At 46.2% G+C, this 22,498-nt stretch overlaps 2 protein-coding genes across 2 annotated transcripts in view; both read right to left on the bottom strand.

Annotated features, from left to right (window-relative positions):
* Nucleotides 1-2,477, bottom strand: part of LOC115798179 (integrin alpha-M-like) — a 31,627-nt gene extending 29,150 nt beyond the window's left edge. The window contains exon 1 of the mRNA XM_030754930.1: nucleotides 2,417-2,477. Within this exon, the coding sequence (XP_030610790.1) occupies nucleotides 2,417-2,453 (37 nt within the window). The 5' untranslated portion in view covers nucleotides 2,454-2,477. The remainder of the gene's footprint in view (nucleotides 1-2,416) is intronic.
* Nucleotides 2,478-2,952: 475 nt separating this feature from the next.
* On the bottom strand, nucleotides 2,953-21,315 carry LOC115798181 (integrin alpha-X-like). The gene is made up of 11 exons (XM_030754932.1): nucleotides 21,303-21,315; nucleotides 19,907-20,095; nucleotides 19,603-19,742; nucleotides 18,470-18,616; nucleotides 18,169-18,378; nucleotides 17,924-18,057; nucleotides 17,012-17,154; nucleotides 16,770-16,924; nucleotides 16,503-16,628; nucleotides 15,846-15,919; nucleotides 2,953-3,716 (listed from the first exon to the last, which is right to left on the bottom strand). Exons 2-11 carry the CDS (start codon nucleotides 19,932-19,934, stop codon nucleotides 3,602-3,604), a joined length of 1,272 nt encoding a protein of 423 aa, XP_030610792.1. The 5' UTR covers nucleotides 19,935-20,095; nucleotides 21,303-21,315; the 3' UTR covers nucleotides 2,953-3,601.
* Nucleotides 21,316-22,498: the final 1,183 nt, after the last annotated feature.

Here is a 22,498-nt window from a genome sequence, read left to right on the forward strand (position 1 = left end):
CCTCCTGAATCTGAGGTTCGACTAACGGACGCACCCTCCTTTCCAGCACCCTGGCATAGACCTTGCCGGGGAGGCTGAGTAGTGTGATCCCCCGAAAGTTGGAGCACACCCTCCGGTCTCCCTTCTTAAAGATGGGGACCACCACCCCGGTCTGCCAATCCAATGGCACTGCCCCAGATCTCCACGCGATGTTGCAGAGGCGTGTCAACCAAGACAGCCCTACAACATCCAGAGCCTTCAGGAACTCAGGGCGAATCTCGTCCACCCCAGGGGCTCTGCCTCCAAGGAGTTGTTTAACTACCTCAGTGACCTCACCCCCAGTGATGGTCAAGTCATCCCCCTCATCCCCAGACTCTGCTTCCACTACAGAAGGCGTGTCAGTGGGATTCAGAAGGTCCTCGAAGTATTCCTTCCACCGTCCGACTATAGCCTCAGTTGAAGTCAGCAGCACCCCCCCCCCCCCCCCCCCCCCCGCACTATAAACAGTGTGAGTGAAGCACTGCTTTCCCCTCCTGAGTCGCCTGACGGTTTGCCAGAATCGCTTCGATGCCGTCCGAAAGTCTTTTTCCATAGCCTCACCGAACTCCTCCCACACCCGAGTTTTTTCTTCGGCCACTACCCGAGCTGCATTCCGCTTGGCCTGTCGATACCTGTGAGCTGCCTCCGGAGTCCCACAGGCTAACCAAGCCCGATAGGACTCTTTCTTCAGCTTGATGGCTCCCTTCACCTCCAGTGACAACCATCTGGTTCGGGGGTTACCACCACGACAGGCACCAACCACCTTGCAGCCACAGCTCTGAGCAGCAGCCTCAACAATGGAGGTGCGGAACATGGTCCATTCGGACTCAATGTCCTCAGCCTCCCTCGGAATGCTGTCGAAGTTCTGCCGGAGGTGGGAGTTGAAGATCTCCCGGACTGGGGCTTCTGCCAGGCGTTCCCAGCGCACCCTCACAATACGTTTAGGTGTGCCAGGTCTGTCCAGCATCTTCCCCCGCCACCTGATCCAACTCACCACCAGGTGGTGATCAGTTGACAGCTCAGCTCCTCTCTTCACCCGAGTGTCCAGAACATACGGCCGCAGATCTGATGATACGATTACAAAATCGATCATCGACCTGCGACCTAGGGTGTCCTGGTGCCATGTGCACTTATGGACATCCTTGTGTTCGAACATGGTGTTTGTTATGGACAAACTGTGGTTTGCACAGAAGTCCAATAACAAAACACCATTCGGGTTCCGATCGGGCAGGCCGTTCCTCCCAATCACGCCCCTCCAGGTCTCACTGTCATTGCCCACGTGAGCGTTGAAGTCTCCCAGCAAGACTATGGAGTCACCAGATGGAGCACTCTCCAGCACCCCACCCAGCAACTCCAAAAAGGGTGGGTACCCTGAACTGTCATTCGGCGCATAAGCGCAAACAACAGTCAGGACCCGTTCCCCAGCCCGAAGGCGCAGGGAAACTACCCTCTCGTCCACCGGTGAAAACTCCGACGTACAGGCAGCAAGCCGGGGGGATACAAGAATACCCACCCCAGCTCGCCGCCTCTCACCGAGGGCAACTCCAGACTGGAACAGAGTCCAGCCCTTCTCCAGGAGACTGGTTCCAGAGCCCAGGCCATGCGTTGAGGTGAGCCCAACTATATCTAGCTGGTATCTCTCAACCTCACGCACCAGCTCAGGCTCTTTCCCCACCAGAGAGGTGACATTCCATGTCCCAATAGCCAGTTTCGATAGCCGGGGATCGGTCCGCCAGGGCCTCCGCCCTCGGCCACCGCCCGACACACACTGCACCCGACCCCTACGACACCTCCTGCGGGTGGTGGGCCTGCAGGAGGGCGGGCCCATGTAACCTCTTCGGGCTGCGCCCGGCCAAGCACCACGGGCTAATGCCTGGCCACCAGACGCTCTCCCTCGAGCTCCCTCCCCAGGCCTGGCTCCAGGGTGGGGCCCCGGTAACCCTATCCCGGGCAGGGTAAACTGTTCCCTTGTTTTTCACTCATAAGGGTCTTCTGAACCGCTCTTTGTCTGGACCCTCACCCAGGACCAGTTTGCCATGGGAGACCCTACCAGGGGGACAAGCCCCCAGACAACATAGCTCCTGGGATCACTGGGACACACAAACCCCTCCACCACGATAAGGTGGCGATTCACGGAGGACAAAATGCAAATAAGGAAATAACCATCACAAAAGTATTTCTAGATGATGTGGTTTTACTTACTAATCAGTAGTCCCTGCTGAATGTTAATACAACAAGAAATATGTTTTGATTGAAAAATGCTGATCTGCTGTGTGTGTTTAGTAGAAACACAGTTTACAGCTTTGTTTTCATATAATGCATATAATAGTTTCACTATTTGCAGACATTAATAATTACAGAATGAAAGACAAAATCAGAAGACACGCACTTGTCTTACCTGACAAGAATAGCGTTGCACAAATTATCCAGTCCATTGTGCTGCTCTCATGAAAAATAAACAAAAGTGTGGATTTTTTTTTTTTTTTTTTGACAGCTGAGAGAGGTGTGACTTCTGCAGAACAGGAATTGTTGAAACCAAGAAATGCAGAAATCGCTGAGTGACTGATCAAAGGTAAGGCAATCGTTTAGAGCAATTCTCTTGTAGGAGGAGCTCCAATAATTACAACACTGTCTGTTCTACAAAAATAAAAATAAAAAAAACTCAATAGCAACATTAGTAAACAGATCAGTTAGCTCATTACTTTCTGGTCAAGCATATGAAATTGTAATCATAAATAATAGCACCTAAACGAAAAGCTGGTTTTACTCAGTTAAAACACTATTTTTGTTTACGGGTGGATGTGCTTTCCTATTGTAAGTAGGAAAAAAAAGTTTAATGAGAGTGCAATTTTGATTCAAAGCATACACAGGAAAATGCTGAAAAGAATTTGAAGAAAATCTTAAATCATTTGTATTATCTGCCCCATTTACCATAGTATGACTTAGACAAGCCTGTTCTTGAAAAAGAAATCTAAAATTTAAAAAGGTCAATTTCTTTTTTTTGCCTGACTGACACTGAACTGTTTCACACCATCTGCGACTTAGAAAATGTGATAATGTGTCAATTCTGTAAGTGTCAGGCAGTATTATGAGTTGGTCAAACAGTCCTAGAGTAAATATACTTCACGGTTGTCTGATTCTGCATAATCTTGAAAAAGGGAAGGTGTAGATCTTCTGTGGAAGTACCTAATGTGCACATCAGCAAAAGTGAAGCAATTTTATTTACACATGTTGTCACTGCTAATTCATGTGTTCTCCAGTTTAAGATAAAAAAACTAACAAACAAACATAGTATTCAGCATTATTTTGGCCTTCTAAAATAAATCATTTCTGAACCTTGTCTGGCTGGTAGATGACTAATCAGCCGACTGTGCCTGCTGTGATGGTGCCTCCATTGTTGAGACTGTTGCTTAGAGCTGTGGCTGCAAGGTGATTGGTGCCTGTTGTGGTGGTAATCCCCATCCCTGATGGACACCAGAGGTGAAGAGAGGCATCAAGCTGAAGAAGGAGTGCACGGCAATATTGTCCCTTGCCATGCACCTGGGACAGAAATGCTGCCATATCTTATCCACCCTCAGTGGTCTTAAGCCGAAATGTCTCTGCAGCCAGCATCAATTGAATCCAGGAGGGGCATTTGGTCATGTGGCTGATGACTGCACACCTTCCACCTCCAGGCTGAAAAGTATTCCTCAGTGGGGCTGAGGAAAGGCAAGCAGGGCGAGAGGGAAAGGCACATCATTCTTTGATGGTCTGCAAACCAGTTTGTGATGGCATGAGAATGGTGGAATGCTACATTGTCCCATGTAATCACAAATGTTCTCTTGTTTTCTCCCACTTGTTCCCTTTCTGCTTCTGGCACTAGTTGTTGGTAGAGTTCATCCAAAACCAAAAGAAGGAGGAGTTTGGTGTTACAGGGACCAATCTGGCATTTGTGAAAGACCAAATCATACTTAACATTGCAGCACACACTATGATATTTGCTCCTCTCTGACCCAGCACATTAATGGTGTCTCTTTTCCCAATATTTCTACCCCGCCAACGTGTTTTGGCCAGGTTAAATCCTGCCTCGTCCATATAAATGAGTTTATGTGGGATCTGATCAGCTTCCAACTCCATGACTCTCTAAAAGAAATCGAACACTGAATATGAAGGGTGGCACAGTGTAAAACTAACTATATTACTACATATAACATATATAAATGATAGACACCATACCTGGACGTATTGATGCCAAAGATCCTTAAGAGTTTAATTCGAACTCTGTATTTAGTCAGAGTCCAGTCAGTTGCTGTCAGGCTAATGCTTTCACCATTGTGAAATACCTGGTTATTACTGTGAATGCTTGCAAAGCATTCAGAGTATTGTTGTTGTATTCTTTATTACTGTGAATGTTCAGCTTCTTCAGGACATTTATACTATTACTTTTTCTTTTAGCATTAATTTTATATTAATTTCTTTGTGAAATTTTTGCCCCATTCAAATGAATGGGGAAAGTCTCAAATCCCTTTCAAAACCTTTCCTGCTTTAAAATCTAATAACTTCAGCATACCTTAAGCTAGAGAAACCATTTAAACTTTAAAATGAAGCCAAGACTTTCAGCTATTCAGCTATTACTTGGTGTTTTAAAATCTTTTACAGTTTTAGCACAGTGACCGTTTAAGTTTAAGGACATTTTTCAGCCGTTTCAGAGTTTATAATGTTGTGTATTGCGTTTGCTAGAGTGGGAGCCTAATTAGTAGAGTGCGAGACTTCAAAACTGTCATATGGAAAATGTATTTTTTAACTGCTGCTGTGTCCACACACTTCACTCTACAGCCATCATTTTATGATCAAAATGTAGAACTGCTTCTCTACTTTCAAACAATGTGTCTAAACCCTGTCAAATGTACACTTTTTAAATGGTGAGGGTTTAAGCAGAGGGAGTACCTTCCAACTCCTCCATTAACCTCCATAGCAATTTCAGAGAGGTGATTTTCTCCAAAGCAGAAATGAGCACCTTTTTTAAACTGCTCCCACGACCACACTTTTGGACCCAGGAAAATGAAAATTACACCACTTTTTAGAGTAGGTCCTAATGACGCTCACAGTTCAAAAATGATTTTGATAGGAGCTACAGTTTTTGATTTAGAAGCAGTTGTTTGACAGGTGCGATTTGAGATTTGGCCAAAGTGCATGCACCTCAGCAGGTAGGCAGTGCACCTGGCAGGTGTTTTCAATTGGTGCATGTACAAGCATTCAGCTTGGTAGAGCTCTCCAATATGTATGCATGCAAACCTCACTGTTTGTGGGAGACTCCTGTTGGCTCAGGGGTAGAAAAGGTGACCATGAATGCAGATAAAGCAGACAGAGCAGGTCCGAGTCCCGCTTTACTCCAACCTTTAAAGATTTTCCATTGAGCCTTGAACTTTAAATCTTTTCATATTCAGTGATATTATAATCATTCTTTCCACAGTTTTCTGCACCTTCTTTCTTCTTGATATTTAGGACAAAGTTTCAAAGTGTTCTATTTTTTCAGGTCATTTTTGATCCTTTAAAACTTTTTATATTCTTTAACACTTGAGCAAACTTCAGTTGAATAATAATAATAATAATAATAATAATAATAATAGTCTTCTTACTTTGTGCTCTGACTGCACTCACTGACTCACTCACTCACTCACTCAAGGGGGTTACCCAAAGGAAATACAGCTTTAACTAGAAAAAGCATTTCCTGAAGAAAATGCACTGTGAATGCTGCAAGCTGAAAGATTGCAGCTGAAATGCTAAGAAATGCTTCAAAGAGCTGAAACTTTATTTGCTGAATGAGCTTCAACAGCTGAACTGCTGAATTGCTGAATAGATGAACAGCTGAACTGCTGAATTGCTGAATAGCTGAACAGCTGGACTGCTGGATAGCTGGATAGCTGAAAGGCTTGGCTTTATTTTAAAGCTTAAATGGTGTCTCTAGCTGAATGTATGCTGAAGTTATTCTATTTCAAAGCACAGCTGGACTGCTGGACAGCTGGACAGCTGAACTGCTGAACAGCTGAACTGCTGAACAGCTGAATAGCTGAACAGCTGAAAGGCTTGGCCTTATTTTAAAGCCTAAATGGAGTCTCTAGCTGAAATGCCAGGAAATGCTCCAAAGAGCTTAAATCTGGCCAAAAGAGTTTAAAATGGTGAATGAATGCTCAATGGAAAATTTTTAAAGTTTGGAGTAAAGTGGGACTTGAACCTGCTCTGTCTGCTTCTTGTGTATTGATGGTCCCCTTTTCTACCACTGAGCCAACAGTAGTGTCACACAAGCAGTGAGGTTTGCATGCATACATATTGGAGAGCGCTGCCAAGCTGAATGTTTGTAAATGCACCAATTGAAAACACCTGCCAGGTGCACTGCTTACCTGCTGAGATGCATGCACTCTGTAAAATTTGCCTCGGCGCACCTGTCAAATAACTGCTTCATAGTCAAAAACTGTAGCTCCTATCAAAATCCTTTTTGGACTGTGAGCGTCACAAGGACCTGCTCTAAACAGTGGTGTAATTTTTATTTTCCTGGGCTTAAAGGTGTGGCCGTGGGAGCAGTTTAAAAAAGGTGCTCATTTCTGCTTTGGAGAAAATCACCTCTATGAAATTACTATGGAGGTTAATGAAGGAGTTGGAAGGTACTCCCTCTGTTTGAACGCTTACAGTTTAAAAAGTGTACATTTGACAGGGTTTAGAGACCCATTGTTTGAAAGTAGAGAAGCAGCTCTACATTTTGAGCATAAAATGATGGCTGTAGCGCAAAGAGTGTGGACACAGTGGCAGTTTAAAAATAAATTTTCCACCTGAAAGTTTTGAAGCCTCCCACTCTACTAATCAGGCTCCCACTCTAGCAAATGCAATACACAACCATTATAAACTCTGAAACAGCTGAAAAAACACCTTAAACTTAAACGCTCACTGTGCTTAAACCGTAAAAGACTTTGAAACACCAAGTAATAGCCAAATCGCTGAAAGGCTTGGCTTCATTTTAAAGCTTAAATGGTTTTTCTAGCTGAAAGTATGCTGAAGTTATTAGCTTTTAAAACCTGAAAGGATTTGAAAAGAAATTGAAACTTCCCCATTCATTTTGAATGGGGCAAAAATGAAGATTATAAAAAGTTCAATATCTTAAAAAGTATAAAGGTTGCAAAAAAGAAAATTAATAGCACAAATCTCCAGAACAGGCTGAACGTTTTGATACCAGAACGGTGTCCGTAGCCCAAACGCTGCTTGAGTTTTTAGTGACCGAAGGTTTTTGGAGTACAAGAACAATACTGTGAATGCTTTGCAGCATTCACAGTAATGAATGCTTTGCAGCATTCACAGTAATGACACAATGTCAGAACCCCACAAACAGGAAAAATGGCCAGAGGTCATCAGCTGCCGTAGCCACTTCAGTCATTGTGGCCCGTTATCAGCCACCCTCAATAACAACACACTGACATCACAAACCAACAATCGCAGTGAAACCAACAAAACATTACTGAATAACTGATAAACACTGACAACTAAAACACCCATACACCAGCATAAACATTCCCACAAGTCCTTGCTCTGGTGGCTCCTCCCATTGGCTGCCACAATAATATATTCATTCTGTTCACAATTTCCTGCACTTTCATTCTCCTTCATGTTCTGGACAATGATTTGGTGTGCTTTAATTTCTTCAGGCATTTTTTTTGTATATTTGACAACTTTTTTATATTCATTTATACTTTAGCAAACTGCAGTTGAAGAAGAAAGAGCTTCTTACTTTTCACTGTGACTACACCCAACCTAGTGGTTACCCACAGGAAATGAGGCTTTAATAACTCACAGCATTAGAACATCAGGAACAGGAAAATTGGCCAGAGGTCATCAGCTGCCATTGCCTTCAGTCATGGTGGCCTGTTATCAGCCACCCTCAATAACAACATATTGACATCACAAACCAACATTCACAATGAAACCAACAAAACATCACTGAGTAACTGATAAACACTGATAACTAAAACACCCATACACTAGCATAAACATTCCTACAAGTCCTTGCTCTGGTGGCTCCTCCCATTGGCTGCCACAACATTAAATTCATTCTTTCCACAATTGTCTGCACTGTCATGCTCTTTCATGTTTAGGAGAAGCATTAGGTGTATTTTAACATTTTCAACAATATTCCCAAATATTTCAGCAATGACAGCAATTCAGCTCAAAGCCTTCACCTGCAAAACATTAAACTTGGAGTCAACTCTCCAATATCTTGACTGTTCTCTTTTTACAGCTACAGTTTAAATGTCTTCAGGCAGCTTTTTTTGCCCAATTGAAGAACAGACTTTGTAGGCTGTGGATATTCCTGTGCTTTCCTACTGGTTGTACACAGAAGTTGCAGCTTTTCCCACAGAAAGTCAGAATGCCATGAGCAAGAAAGTGGCCCATGGTCATCAGCTGCAGTTGCCATCTCAGTCATGGTGGCCTATTTCACCCATTTCAATATCTTTTATGGTTTTTCTTCAGCTGCAGTTAAAATTTCTTCAGGCTGTTTTTCTGCCCTTTAAGCAAATCGAGTTTAATTTAGCAACTTCGTTGACAATTTCAGCTGTTTTGAATTTCAAATTCACTTTCAGAATTTTTCAGCAGCTTAAACTCTTTCAGCCAGATTTAAGCTCTTTGAAGCATTTCCTGGCATTTGTCATGGCCGGGGAGGAAACAGGCGAGGAATGGCTGACACGAAGGACTCCAGAAGTCAGCGTAACTTCAAAGGGATTTATTTAAGCAGGGGAAAAACAAATACAAAAATCTTGGAAGGGAGACGACGGGCAAACACAGGGAACACACGGGCACACAACATCAACAACGCGACAAGGAACACATGGAAACTGAGGGCTTAAATACACACTGGGTAATCAGGGCAAGAGGAAACAGCAGGGAACAACAGGTGAGGCAAATGAAACTAATTACACAGGGGAAGCAAAGCTGAACACAAAGCACAGGAAAACCGGACTGTCAAAATAAACAGGAAGTGACAAACCAAGGAACATACTGACTAAACAACAGGCACAGACTCAGGACAGAGACGCAGACATATCACAACACTAGGAAACACAAGACATCAACCTACTGGGAGGACACACTCAGGAAATAAACTAACACAAAACGCTGGGCCAACGGCCCAGGACATGACAGTACCCCCCCCTCAAAGGCCGGCTCCCGACGGCCAAAACAAGAAACAAAACCAGACCAGGGCGGGAGGCGGGGGACCAGGAAGGAGGGCCCGAAACAAAAACAGACAGGGAGCAAACAAAGTCAGGAACAAACCCAAAAACACAAGGAAGCACTGGAGCAAGGGTAGAGCACAAGGGCAAAAAACAATAAGCACAAGGAACCGAACAAAGAAAAGCAATGGCACAAGCTGAATACAGTCCAAAAACCAGAGCAAAAACACGGGGATGAGAAAACAAAAAAAACAACCGGATGAAACAAAAAGCGACGGCACAAGGCCGGAGAGCTCCAATGTCCAAAACAGGGGGTCGAAACAAGGAACAATCCAGGAGCTATGACAAAACAAAAACAGCAGGGGAAAAAACAGTCCACAGTTCAGGGGAGTCAGTGGGAAATCCAAAACAAAAACCACACAGTTCAGGAGGCCGCAGAGGCCAAGGGGCCACAAAGCAAAGTCCCAACGAGGGAGGCCGACCGCGCTCCCAGCGGCGGCGGCGGCGAGGACGAGAAGGAATCACTGGAGGCCGACCGCGCTCCCAGCGGCGGCGGCGACGACGAGGGGGAGTCACTGGAGGCCGACCGCGCTCCCAGCGGCGACGACGAGGAGGAGTCACTGGAGGCCGACCGCGCTCCCAGCGGCGGCGGCGACGACGAGGAGGAGTCACTGGAGGCCGACCGCGCTCCCAGCGGCGGCGGCGACGACGAGGAGGAGTCACTGGAGGCCGACCGCGCTCCCAGCGGCGGCGGCGACGGGGAGCAGGCACCGGAGGCTGACCGTGCTTCCAGCGGCGGCAGCGGAGACGAGGAGAAGACACTGGAGGCCGACCGCGCGGCATGCGGCGGCGACGAGGAGGGGTCACTGGAGGCCGACCGCGCTCCCAGCGGCGGCGGCGATGAGGAGGGGTCACTGGAGGCCGACCGCGGGGCATGCGGCGGCGGCGACGGGGAGCAGACACTGGAGGCCGACCGCGGGGCATGCGGCGGCGGAGAAGGGCGACCCCGGGCTCTGGTGGGGAACCCTCGGGTGACGTGGAGCGCTCGGACTGAGCAGAGACCCCCACCGGCTCGGACTGAGCGGGACCCCCTGGCTCGGAGCGCTCAGACTGAGTGGAGACCCCCATCGGCTCGGACTGAGCGGGACCCTCGTGCGCGGAGCGCTCGGACTGAGCGGGACCCTCTGGCGCGGAGCGCTCGGACTGAGCGGAGACCCCCATCGGCTCGGACTGAGCGGGACCCTCTGACGCGGAGCGCTCGGACTAAGCGGGACCCCCTGGCTCGGACTGAGCGGAGACCCCCATCGGCTCGGACTGAGCGGGACCCTCTGGCGCGGAGCGCTCGGACTGAGCGGAGACCCCCATCGGCTCGGACTGAGCGGGACCCTCTGGCGCGGAGCGCTCGGACTGAGCGGGACCCCCTGGCTCGGACTGAGCGGAGACCCCCATCGGCTCGGACTGAGCGGGACCCTCTGGCGCGGAGTGCTCGGACTGAGCGGGACCCCCTGGCTCGGACTGAGCGGAGACCCCCATCGGCTCGGACTGAGCTGAGCCCATGGGCTGAACGGGGCCTACATAGTGAGGCACCGGATGCGTAGGCTGGGACCGCGGAACAGGGCACACTGCTGCTTTATTGAGCAGCAGGGGCTGCTCGGGGAATAGCCGAGGTGCAGGGGACTGCGTGGAAGCAGGCCGGGAGACGACTGGCTGCGTGGAAGCAGGCCGGGAGACGACTGGCTGCGTGGAAGCAGGCCGGGAGACGACTGGCTGCGTGGAAGCAGGCCGGGAGACGACTGGCTGCGTGGAAGCAGGCCGGGAGACGACTGGCTGCGTGGAAGCAGGCCGGGAGACGACTGGCTGCGTGGAAGCAGGCCGGGAGACGACTGGCTGCGTGGAAACAGACCGCGAGCTAGGGAGATCTGGCTGCGTGGAAACAGACCGCGAGCTAGGGAGATCTGGCTGCGTGGAAACAGACCGCGAGCTAGGGAGATCTGGCTGCGTGGAAACAGACCGCGAGCTAGGGAGATCTGGCTGCGTGGAAGCAGACCGCGAGCTAGGGAGATCTGGCTGCGTGGAAGCAGACCGCGAGCTAGGGAGATCTGGCTGCGTGGAAGCAGACCGAGCGCTAGGGAGATCTGGCTGCGTGGAAACAGACCGAGAGCTAGGGAGATCTGGCTGCGTGGAAACAGACCGAGAGCTAGGGAGATCTGGCTGCGTGGAAACAGACCGAGAGCTAGGGAGATCTGGCTGCGTGGAAACAGACCGAGAGCTAGGGAGATCTGGCTGCGTGGAAACAGACCGAGAGCTAGGGAGATCTGGCTGCGTGGAAACAGACCGAGAGCTAGCTGACACTGGGGCCTGAGAGGGAGCTGACACTACTGGAGCTACAGAAGGAGCAGGAGCTGAGGGAACTGGGACCAAAACCGAAGGAACTAAGACAGGGGCTGAGGGAACTGACTGAGAGGGCACTGAAACAGCTGACACTGGGGACCGAGGAAGAGTTACTGGAGCTGACTGAAGGCGAGGGAGAGCGACTGGAGCTAGAGCTGACTGAGACCCTGCTGCTGCAGCTAACACAGAAAACCGATGCGAAGGCTTGGACCTGGCTGCCCCCACCCGCGGAACAGGTGCGAGTGCCGAGGTCAGCCCGTCCGTGGCCGCCCCCACCCGCGGAACAGGTGCGAGTGCCGAGGTCAGCCCGTCCGTGGCCGCCCCCACCCGCGGAACAGGTGCGAGTGCCGAGGTCAGCCCGTCCGTGGCCGCCCCCACCCGCGGAACAGGTGCGAGTGCCGAGGTCAGCCCGTCCGTGGCCGCCCCCACCCGCGGAACAGGTGCGAGTGCCGAGGTCAGCCCGTCCGTGGCTGCCCCCACCCGCCGAACAGGTACAGGTGCAGGGGAAGCTGGAGCTAAGGGAGCTGGAGCAGGGTGAACAGAGGGAGCTGGAGCTAACTGAGGGGTCTGGGACTGCGACTGAGGAGGAGCTGGAGCTACAGCTGACATGGAACACTGCGACTGAGGGGGAGCTGGAGCTACAGCTGACATGGAACACTGTGACTGAGGGGGAGCTGGAGCTACAGCTGACATGGAACACTGCGACTGAGGGGGAGCTGGAGCTACAGCTGACTTGGAACACTGCGACTGAGGGGAAGCTGGAGCTACAGCTGACTTGGAACACTGCGACTGAGGGGGAGCTGGAGCTACAGCTGACTTGGAACACTGCGACTGAGGGGGAGCTGGAGCTACAGCTGACTGGGAAGACTGCGACTGAGGGGGAGCTGGAGCTACAGCTGACTGGGAAGACTGCGACTGAGCAGGCGCTACAGCTGACTGAGGCGAGAGTGGCTGGGGAGGAGCACGGCGACGCCGGGAGCGCTGCTTCCTTCGCGTTCTGTTGGAGTGGGAAGCACGATTCTCAGCATCCAGGATGTCCACCAGCAGAGGTGAATCAATAATCTCCACATCATCTGGCAGCCAAGAGAGGTCTGGGGAGGCGGTGGGCTGTGGGTGAAAGGATGAAAATGACGAGGTGGGAGAGGTGAGTTGAAGGGATGACGGCGGATCCGGAAAGCGAGGCAGCGCCTGTGGTGCTGAGCTGCAGTGGTGCGGAGGAGACGACGGAGGTGAGATGACCGGCTGCAGGAGAGGTGAATTAGTGATGGCTTGGAGGAAAAAGGTTGTGTCTTTGCCCTGGACAGGGCGACCAATATTATACAGTTTAGCTTGTAAGTTTTTCCGGAGCATGATTATGGAATGGGCAAGGGAGGCAGTGTCAGGATGGGTGAGGAGCCAAGTGGAGGAAGAAAAAAGTCTGCAGCAGAAAATTGCCTGAATAATCTGACGGGGTTCATCAGTGGCATGAATGATGTTCCTGGAGAGATCTATGAGCTCCAAAATCACTTCCTCTTGCTCGGAGGGGCTCCTGGTATCCGCGGGGTCCATAGTCTGGTCGCGTCGTTCTGTCATGGCCGGGGAGGAAACAGGCGAGGAATGGCTGACACGAAGGACTCCAGAAGTCAGCGTAACTTCAAAGGGATTTATTTAAGCAGGGGAAAAACAAATACAAAAATCTTGGAAGGGAGACGACGGGCAAACACAGGGAACACATGGGCACACAACATCAACGACGCGACAAGGAACACATGGAAACTGAGGGCTTAAATACACACTGGGTAATCAGGGCAAGAGGAAACAGCAGGGAACAACAGGTGAGGCAAATGAAACTAATTACACAGGGGAAGCAAAGCTGAACACAAAGCACAGGAAAACCAGACTGTCAAAATAAACAGGAAGTGACAAACCAAGGAACATACTGACTAAACAACAGGCACAGACTCAGGACAGAGACGCAGACATATCACAACACTAGGAAACACAAGACATCAACCTACTGGGAGGACACACTCAGGAAATAAACTAACACAAAACGCTGGGCCAACGGCCCAGGACATGACAGCATTTCCCCTCCAATCATTCAGCAGCAAGCATTCATAGTGCATTTTCTATAGGAAATGCCTTTTCTAGTTTTGGACTGACTTTCTCTGAGTTTTATTCCATTGTCAGCAATGACCAGGTCAACAATGGCATGCTCCCTGGTCTTCACTCAGGAGTTTTCCTTTTCCCCAGACATTGCTCCTTTAGCAGTAGGACTGGTGGCCTACAGTTACTATATATCATCACTCTTTCACCAGCCTCTCTCAGGGACAGATCATGGTTTCTCACATGGTCTATGATGGTGGCTCTATTTTCATCAGTTGCACTAGTTCTTACCCTTCGATGAACACCACCCCGCCCTTGCCCTGGCCCAAATATTCCTCCTCTTTGTCCAGGTGTGATTTCCTCTCTCACTCCCTCTGCTCCTGTGCCCACATTGGCCAAACCCATTCCAAACAAGCTTCTTTTTTATGTGTCACTGACGGCACCTGGCTGTGTCTCCAACTGGGACTGGAATCAGCTGTGGTTGAAATATTACTGCATTTTATTTCAGTGATCTGTATATTCAAAAATGTTTCAATAGTTTTTCTACTGCCGCTTTTTTGCTAAACTGTTTCATACTGCACACAGCACGTCAGTATTGACGTGCTGTGTGCACGTCACTACTGACGTGGTTTGGGTCACAGCGGCAGCAGCAGAGACGCCCAGAGTTCTCTCTCCCCCTGGACACCTCCTTCAGCTCATAGCTGGACACCTCCTTCAGCTCATAGCAGGGGACAGTCCCAAGCCAACCAGGAGGTATCAGGAAGGAGACCCTGGACAGACCCAGGTAGGACATGGCCAAAAGTTACCACTTCAGAGGCATCCAGGAGCTATCCTAGACAGATGCCTGAACCACTTCAACTGGCTCTTTTCGTTATGGAGATCACTCTACTTTCAGCCCCTCCCAAAAAATTGAGTTCCTCATCGTATCTTGAAAGAAGAGACCAGCCACACAGAATAAGCTCATTTCTGCTGTATGTATCAACAATCTCATTCTTCCAATCACTACCCAGACCTCATAGTCATAGGTGAGGGTTGGGATATTGATCGACCAATAGCAGCTTCACTTTCACATTCAGCTCTTTTTTTTTTTCTTCAGTGCAGTGTCCACTTCTCTGCAGATGCCAAGTTAATCTCTCTGTCAAGCTCCCACTCTACTCCCCCGTAACTCATACCTGACCCGAAGTGAACACTTCTGACCTTTTCTGATTCAACTCACATCAGTTGACAACTCTTCTCCTCTCTTCACCCAAGTGTCCAAGACATAATGCTGCAGGTCAGGTGATACAATGATGATTTAAAAAAAAAAAAAACACTCATTGGCCTGCAGTCTAGGATGTCCTGGTGCCAAGCACACTCATAGACACACTTATGCTTGAGCATAGTTTTCATTATTGACAAACTATGGTTAGCACAGAAGTCTGGATCAGTCCTCCAAGTCACACTGTCATTGCCCATATGTGCATTAAAATCTCACAGCAGGATAATGCACTCCCCAAGAAAGGTGCCTTCAAGCACCCCACACTGGAACTCCAAGAGGGCTGGGTACACTGGCAATCAGGAAGCAGGGGGATACAAGTATGCCCACCCCTTCCCACCATCTTTCACTGATGGAAATTCCAGAGTAGTAAAAAGACCAGCAGACTGGTTCCAGAGCCCAAGCTGTGTGTTGAGGCAAGCCTGACGATCTAGCCAGTAATTCTCAGCCTCAAGTATTAGCTAAGGTGATTTCCCCCCCTAAAGAGGTGTTGTTCCATGTTCCTAAAGCTAGATTTGTCAACTGGGGATCAAACCACCAGGACCTCCACTCAAATTTTATTGCAAATTATTCAAAAGTCAAGCAGAAATTAGAACCACAAATTGGTGCCAAAACAGGCACTTTAGGGAGAAAGTCTTTTGATCTGTTTACATGATTTTCAGGAAATCAATTCTGAACAGTTGTATTATGCACTGCTTTAAAAGACTGTTCAATACCTTTCTGTATCAAAGCAATGCCACTAACAGGGCAGATATATAAAGCACTGACTGTGGGTTATGTGTTAGTTTAGACTAGATAATACAGACTGAATAATCTGTCCCCAGATATCAGTGTTTTTTATTTCATGAACAGTTTTTGAGTGCAAACTCTTAAATCTGACATGTTTTGTAACTGTGCCTTACCTGGTGAAGTTGAAATCCACTTTCAGGTTATCAATACATTGGTTGTCAGTGCCACAGTTGATCTCAAACCCTAACTACGGAAGAGAACATGGGGGGAAAAGTATTTAGATTATATACTATTTATTTGGCATTGTATAGGTGAGTTCAACAACCACTTTGTGTGTTCTCCAATCTAGCTATGGTTTCCTGCCGTGTGTTTGTTTGTTTGTTTTTTTCAGGGAACACAATTTCTGTTAATATTCTTGATCCACTTCTGGAAAATGTCTCAATCTTCTGCATATCCAAGAAACCTATGTATCCAAAGTGGGATCTCAGACAGAGGCACCCTTCGTGAGGTAAAGGCTTGTACATTTTACATTTGTTTTCTTTCCAAAGTTGAAGTTTGTCACTGCTTTTGAAGCAGCTGAGAAATGTAAAGGTAAAAGTAGAAAACTGTACAGTTCTTATTACAGCTTGCAGGTATGGCAGTAAGATGTCACTGTAGTAATGTTGACTTATTTACTTCCAGTACTTCAGTAGAAATCTCTCCACTAAGTACTGGTCAATTGCATGCCAACAACAAAGAAAAGTTAAGGGCAAAGCTAAAGTTGTTTTCTGCACTTCATAAAGACTAGGCTCAGATGTCTAGTTAATAAGGTGTCTTTAAAGGTCACTTACAGGATAAATGATTGTTGTTTGAGCCTGTGGGGCGAGACTTGGTCTGAGAGTTGTGTTTGAGAGTAAACCGTCAAACGTGAATTTGAGCTCATTGGAAAGTGCAAGGAGAGCATCTTCTGGACAGGCCTGCAAGAAAAGAGTAGTGTTAGGTTTGGATTCAGTGTTGGAGGATTCTTAAAAATAATGTGGAAATCAAAATCTTCCTTTTACCAAATTGAACTTTATTGGTTAGTTTTTATTTTTTCCGTTGTTGTTATTCGGTTTTACCTCAATAAGGAATTTTACAGTTGGACACTGTTTGCTAGTTAAGTCAACAGTTACTGATCCAGACTGCTCTCGTTCTTTCCCGCTGATGTAAGCTCGGTTATTTGGAGATTTGCGAGTGGCATCCAGTGTTAAAGTATAATTAATCCTTGCTTGAGCTGCAATAAATCAGACATTTAAATGTTACAAAGGTGCATAAACAGAAAATTAACTGATGGGCAGTGGCTTTTTGGAGAATGATGAACCTGTATTGACTGTAGACACTCTGCTCATGGTAAAGCAGATTGTAGCTGTGTTCTCCAGTGGTTTTGAGCAGCTTACATTCTGAGTTGGAATTTGGTCTGGGCTGAATGACACCTCAGCTTTCACCATCACTATGGGTCTTGATCTGGAAAACAGGAAACATGAACAACATTTAGCTTTTTAATTATGGTGTTCTGACCCAAATTAGTAACAAGACCTCCCACAAGTGTAATCTTTCCTTTGCTCGACCAACATTTCACATTTTAAAAACCTCTACAGCTCAAAGGTTTTGAGTCACTTAGAAATATCATAGAATAATATCAAGAAGCACATTTGTTTTTATCTAATATTATATCAAATTGACCTGAAATGTTGTAAATGAAAGAATAATTTACAATTTATCTTAAATGGTTAAGTATTTTTCTACACAGAACAATTTTCTGTCACTATCAGTCATTTGTTCCAAAGATCCAACTGTATCATCTTAGTGGGCTAAATGATAAATATCTGAACATGTTAGCACTTCTGAACTACAGTTATATAATTTGATAGAACAAGGCTATTGTTATACGTTTCATATTACATTTTGAGACTGGAATCAAACACACACAGGCTTTTAATCCAGGTGTTTAACTAACCACATTTTTTGCTTCTTTAATCAACAGAGCAACTTTCACCTTGTAGTAACATAATTTTAAAAAAATTCTAATGGTCAGTAAGCCTTTTAGCATAATAAACATTCAGTAATATAATGTGACCTTAGAAAAATAGATACCTGTTTTACTCTGCATATGTATTCAATTAAAAATCATGAATCACTGATCCCGTATAATTCTATCATTTATGATTGTCAACAAAAATGGTCAAATTACTATAGACAACAATAATGCATGACTAAACTAATTTGGACTTACCTCAGTAAGACAACCCCACCCTTTGACCCCACCGCTAAGTCAGGCAGGGTATCACCACTCTGGTCAAAAGACAACTGACTGATTGATAGGCCAAAGAACTTCAGTCCTGACTGAACCTCAGAGCCAGTAATTCTCTGTGTACATGGAAATATTTTAATTACTAATCAAGCTGCAGACTGTAGATATATTGACTTTACATGACAGATGTATTTATACATCTTTGTGAGCTCTTTGATGGTGTGTACCTGTGAGTAAGTAAGACTGATTCTTCCTCCTTCACTGTTGAATATGTAGATGCTGCCTTCACCATCATTCTCCAAAGGTGCTCCAACTGCCAAATCCCTGAATCCATCTGAGTTTAGATCAGGCAGCACAGCAAGAGAAGAGCCGAACCTTCCTTTGACAGCTGCACTTCCTCTTAGCAATACTGGGTCATCAAAATTACACTCGACAAACTAAAAGGAGGAGAGTGAATATTATATGGTCATTAAAAAGTTGACAAATAAAATGATCAGTTTAATAGCAGGGCATCAAACTGTGATTTACCAAAACAGTTAGTCTGCAAACATAAACTCTTCCCTCTCCATCAGGCTCCATGTGCATTGGGGCAGATATGAAGATTAGATCAGTGATGTCATCATTATTTATGTCCATGGCACACACCTCTGCCCCGAAATATTCACCAGTCTGATACTGTGTAAGCAACAAATTATTAATGAAAAGAATCACTGAAAGGAAAATATCAATCAACAATTTTTCTTTGAGAAAATAATTTATACATAAACTTAGCACAAAAAATTAGGAAATTGAGTTTGGCTGGTTATTTCTATGTTGTAACAATGGTTCTTGGCAATAACTGTTAAAATAATAAATAAATTACTGGGAAGCCTGTTCGTCTCCCCTTAAATGGCACCACATTTGTAAGGAAAATCTGTGTGTTGAGCAGCAGAGTTGAGTATGTGGGTTACGCCCATGAAAAATTTGCATAATCCTGAAACAGGAAATAGCTTTTGGTGGAGGCAGTGTGATGTTCTGGGCAGCATCCCCCTCACTAGAAAAACAAGGCTTCTCACCACTGGAGGCAATCTCAATATAGAGAAATATCGAGATGAGATTCTGCAACCAGTGGCAAACCCATATCCCCACAGACTGGAACTGAACTCTATCCTCCAAGATGACAACGGTCGCGCCAATAGAGTGGGGGTTTATGCTACTCTATCGAATATATATCAATACTGAGAAAATGAAATGGCCTGCCTGTAGTCCTCACCTAAACCCCATCAACACTTGTGGCATCAGCTTCATGCCGGAGTGACCAAGACAACCACATTGTGGTATGTCTTATTTCTTCAGACTTCAATTATCCAATCCAATAAATGTACTAAGCAAGCGTTAGTAGCAGAATAAGCTGTTTGGCGTTGGCAGAGAAGATCTGGCAAGTTTTTCATGGGTGCAGCCCACATACTCAACTCTACTGTTCAACCCACAAATGTATTTTCCTTAAAAATGTGGCACTATTTAAGGGGGAAATAAACAGGCTTTCCAGTGATATAAGATTTATTGCCAAGATGCATTGTTAAAAAAAAAAAAAAGAAATGAATGACCAATTACAAATGTCCTTACTTATTAAGTTTAGTTTACAACGTCATTCAGCTTTTATTACTGTTACTAATACATACCTGTGATGAAAAGGGTTCAATCATTTGGTTTTTCAAACTTTCTCTGTTAACAGCGACCACAACTCCTCTGTGTTTGTATCTTGGAGCACCAACAACTGTCAGAGAGCCACTTTGGGTTTTAGCAATTGCCATGGAGTAACCTAGAATTTAGGTGGACAAAAGGAGGAAGACAGATTTAGATTCTTTATTCTTCCTTTTTAATTTTCTCAGTTTTTCTAACTGAAAAACATATTTGGATGAAAGAACTGCAGCAGAGCTGTGATTATACATGAACACATGTTTGTGAAAATTGTAATATTCTTACCAAGATAACTGTCAGGCTCAAAGAACATATCCTCATGTTGTCATGGCTGACTCACTGCTTTTTTTATGCCTTTTCACACCTGGGCATGCTTATCAGTTCAGACCTCTTTTCCTGCAAGCATGCACCACTGATAAAGTGCACAAAGTTTCACAGCTGTTTATTTTAAGCCTTTCTGTGTTTTCTTGATATCTGAGTGAGAGATGCAAAGTATCAATGCACAACTTGTGTCAAGCTTGTTGCTTTATCTGATTTGACACTTCTTATTCTTCTTTTGGCTGCTCCCTTTAGCGGTCGCCATATCTGCCTCCAGCTCGCCTTATCTTTAGCATCTATCACACCAACCTGCTGCATGTCCTTCTTCACGAACCTCATCTGAGATCTCTCCTGCCTGGCAACTCCATCTTCTACATCTTTTGAACCATCTCAGACATGCCTCTCTAACTTTGTCTCCAAACAGCTCAAGCTGAGCCGTTCTGCTAATTTACTCATTTCTCATCTCATCCCTTCTCATCACTCCTTGAGAAAATCTTAACATCTTCAACTCTGCCACCTGTCTTTTTGTCACTGCCACCATCTCTAAGCCATACACCATAGCAGGTCTCACTACCTTGTAAACCTTCCTTTACACTTTGGCTGCTATCCTTCAGTCACAAGTCACCCCTGACACTCGTCTCCACCTGCATCACCTTGCCTGCACTCTCTTATGCAGTGTTGCTTTGTATGCTTGACCCCAGGTATTTAAACTCATCTGCCTTCAATATCTCTACTCCTTGCATTTTCAGCCTTCCCCCATCTTCCTCTCATTCACACACACACACATTTACTCTGTCTCGTTCCTATTGATTTTCATTCCTCTCCTCTCCAGTGTATACCTCCAGCTTTCCAGGCCCTCTTCCACCTGCTCCCTACTCTCACTACAGATCACACTGTCCACTGAAAACATCATAGTCCACAAAGACTCCTGCCTGACCTCATCTGTCAACCTGTCGATCACCACTGCAAGCATGAAGAGACTCAGAGCAGACTCCTGATGTAATCCCAGCCCCACCTTGAAGCCATTTGTCATTCCCATGCACACCTCGCCATTGTTCTTATACATATCATGCACCATTCTCACCTACTTCTCTGCCACTACTAATGTTACATTTTGGGGGGTGGGGTGGAGAGAAAGAGAGAAGACGCCAGGACAATTACCCTCTCTCCTAAACATCGTCTTACTTCCACAGGTATGACCAACTGCCTTATCTTCTTTATAGTTGCCCTTACCAATCCTCTGCACGTCCTGGTTCACTAACCGTAGTGATGGGCAAATGAAGTGAAGTGTAGCTGTCGTAGAGAGAAAGTGTTTATTTGTTCATATTTAATGTCATTTTCTTTGTAAATACTGAAAATTTACCTTGCGATGTATTACTGACATCTGTTGGTGGAGTTGTGTATTGCATTGAGAGGTGATCATGCAGCGAACTCATGATTAATTAATTGATGCAAGCTATTGGAGGCTACCGACAACACCCAGAAAATTGTGATGGGAATTCCGGCTCTTTTCAGAGAGCCGGCTCCTTAGGCTCGGCTCCCAAAGAAGAGCCAGCTCTTTCGGCTCCCAAATGGCTCCTTAGATTTTAATTAAAAAAAAAAAAGTGTAAAATGAATTACTAATGTAAAAGCATACATTAGGCCTATATCAAACATTTCTTTATATACTCAACATATAATAGAGTGCTCCAAATCCAAATTATAAAACAAAAGATTGGAAATCAGAAAAAACTAGGGCCTTTGAGGAGGTGATCCTGTTTCTCCTGCCTGATGACCTGCCCTGTTTTGTTCTTCTAATTACACTGAGGGATGAACAATTCGTATACAGTATACCTATGTAGGTTGTTTGAGCAGCCTGCTCAATATTAAATTTGAAATTTGCAGTCTACTCTCTATCAGAATAAGCCTTTAACGCCAGGCGATCACTGCTGAATCGCGAGTTTCCTGACCTTACAAGGCGCGAACAGCTGATTAAGACTGTAGCGTCTCACCGCAGAGTCAGCTGGTCCAAGGAACTTGATCAGCTGGCTTTTCACCTTAACTCCGCGACCGATCGAGATCGAAAAAATTCAAACGGTCCCTGAAAGCTCAGAAATTACACTTCACAGTCATGTAGTGGTATTACGGTATTTGTGACTGGAAGTCCGCAAATGCCGGCACTTTTGAAATACGCTGTTTCTCGTTCGACATGTTTGGAAGTATAAGGTTAAAATGTTTCCAGTCTTTGCTACGCTTTTCGTCACTCATTTTCCTCACTGTTCCGCGTGTAGCCTCTATTGTAACGCGCAACTTCCTCTGGCTCTTTCCTGTCTCCGAGCGCATTTTGCAGGAGCCCCTCCCTCTCTGGTGTTTGTTTACTCACTGCGCAGTGTGTCCGTGGACCCTCCCCCTCCCGCTCAGTGTAGATGATCATATGCTATCATTCATCTTAACCAATCACGTGCGGCTTCCAAAAAAAAAAAAAAGTAAGACTGAAGTATGCTAAGGAAAACCTGGAGAAAGATTAGGCATCCTGGAAGCTTGCGCTTTTGTCACGTGACAAAAGTAGAACTCTTTGGC

The sequence above is a fragment of the Archocentrus centrarchus genome, chromosome 19, assembly GCF_007364275.1.
Source record: "Archocentrus centrarchus isolate MPI-CPG fArcCen1 chromosome 19, fArcCen1, whole genome shotgun sequence".
Taxonomy (NCBI): domain Eukaryota; kingdom Metazoa; phylum Chordata; class Actinopteri; order Cichliformes; family Cichlidae; genus Archocentrus; species Archocentrus centrarchus.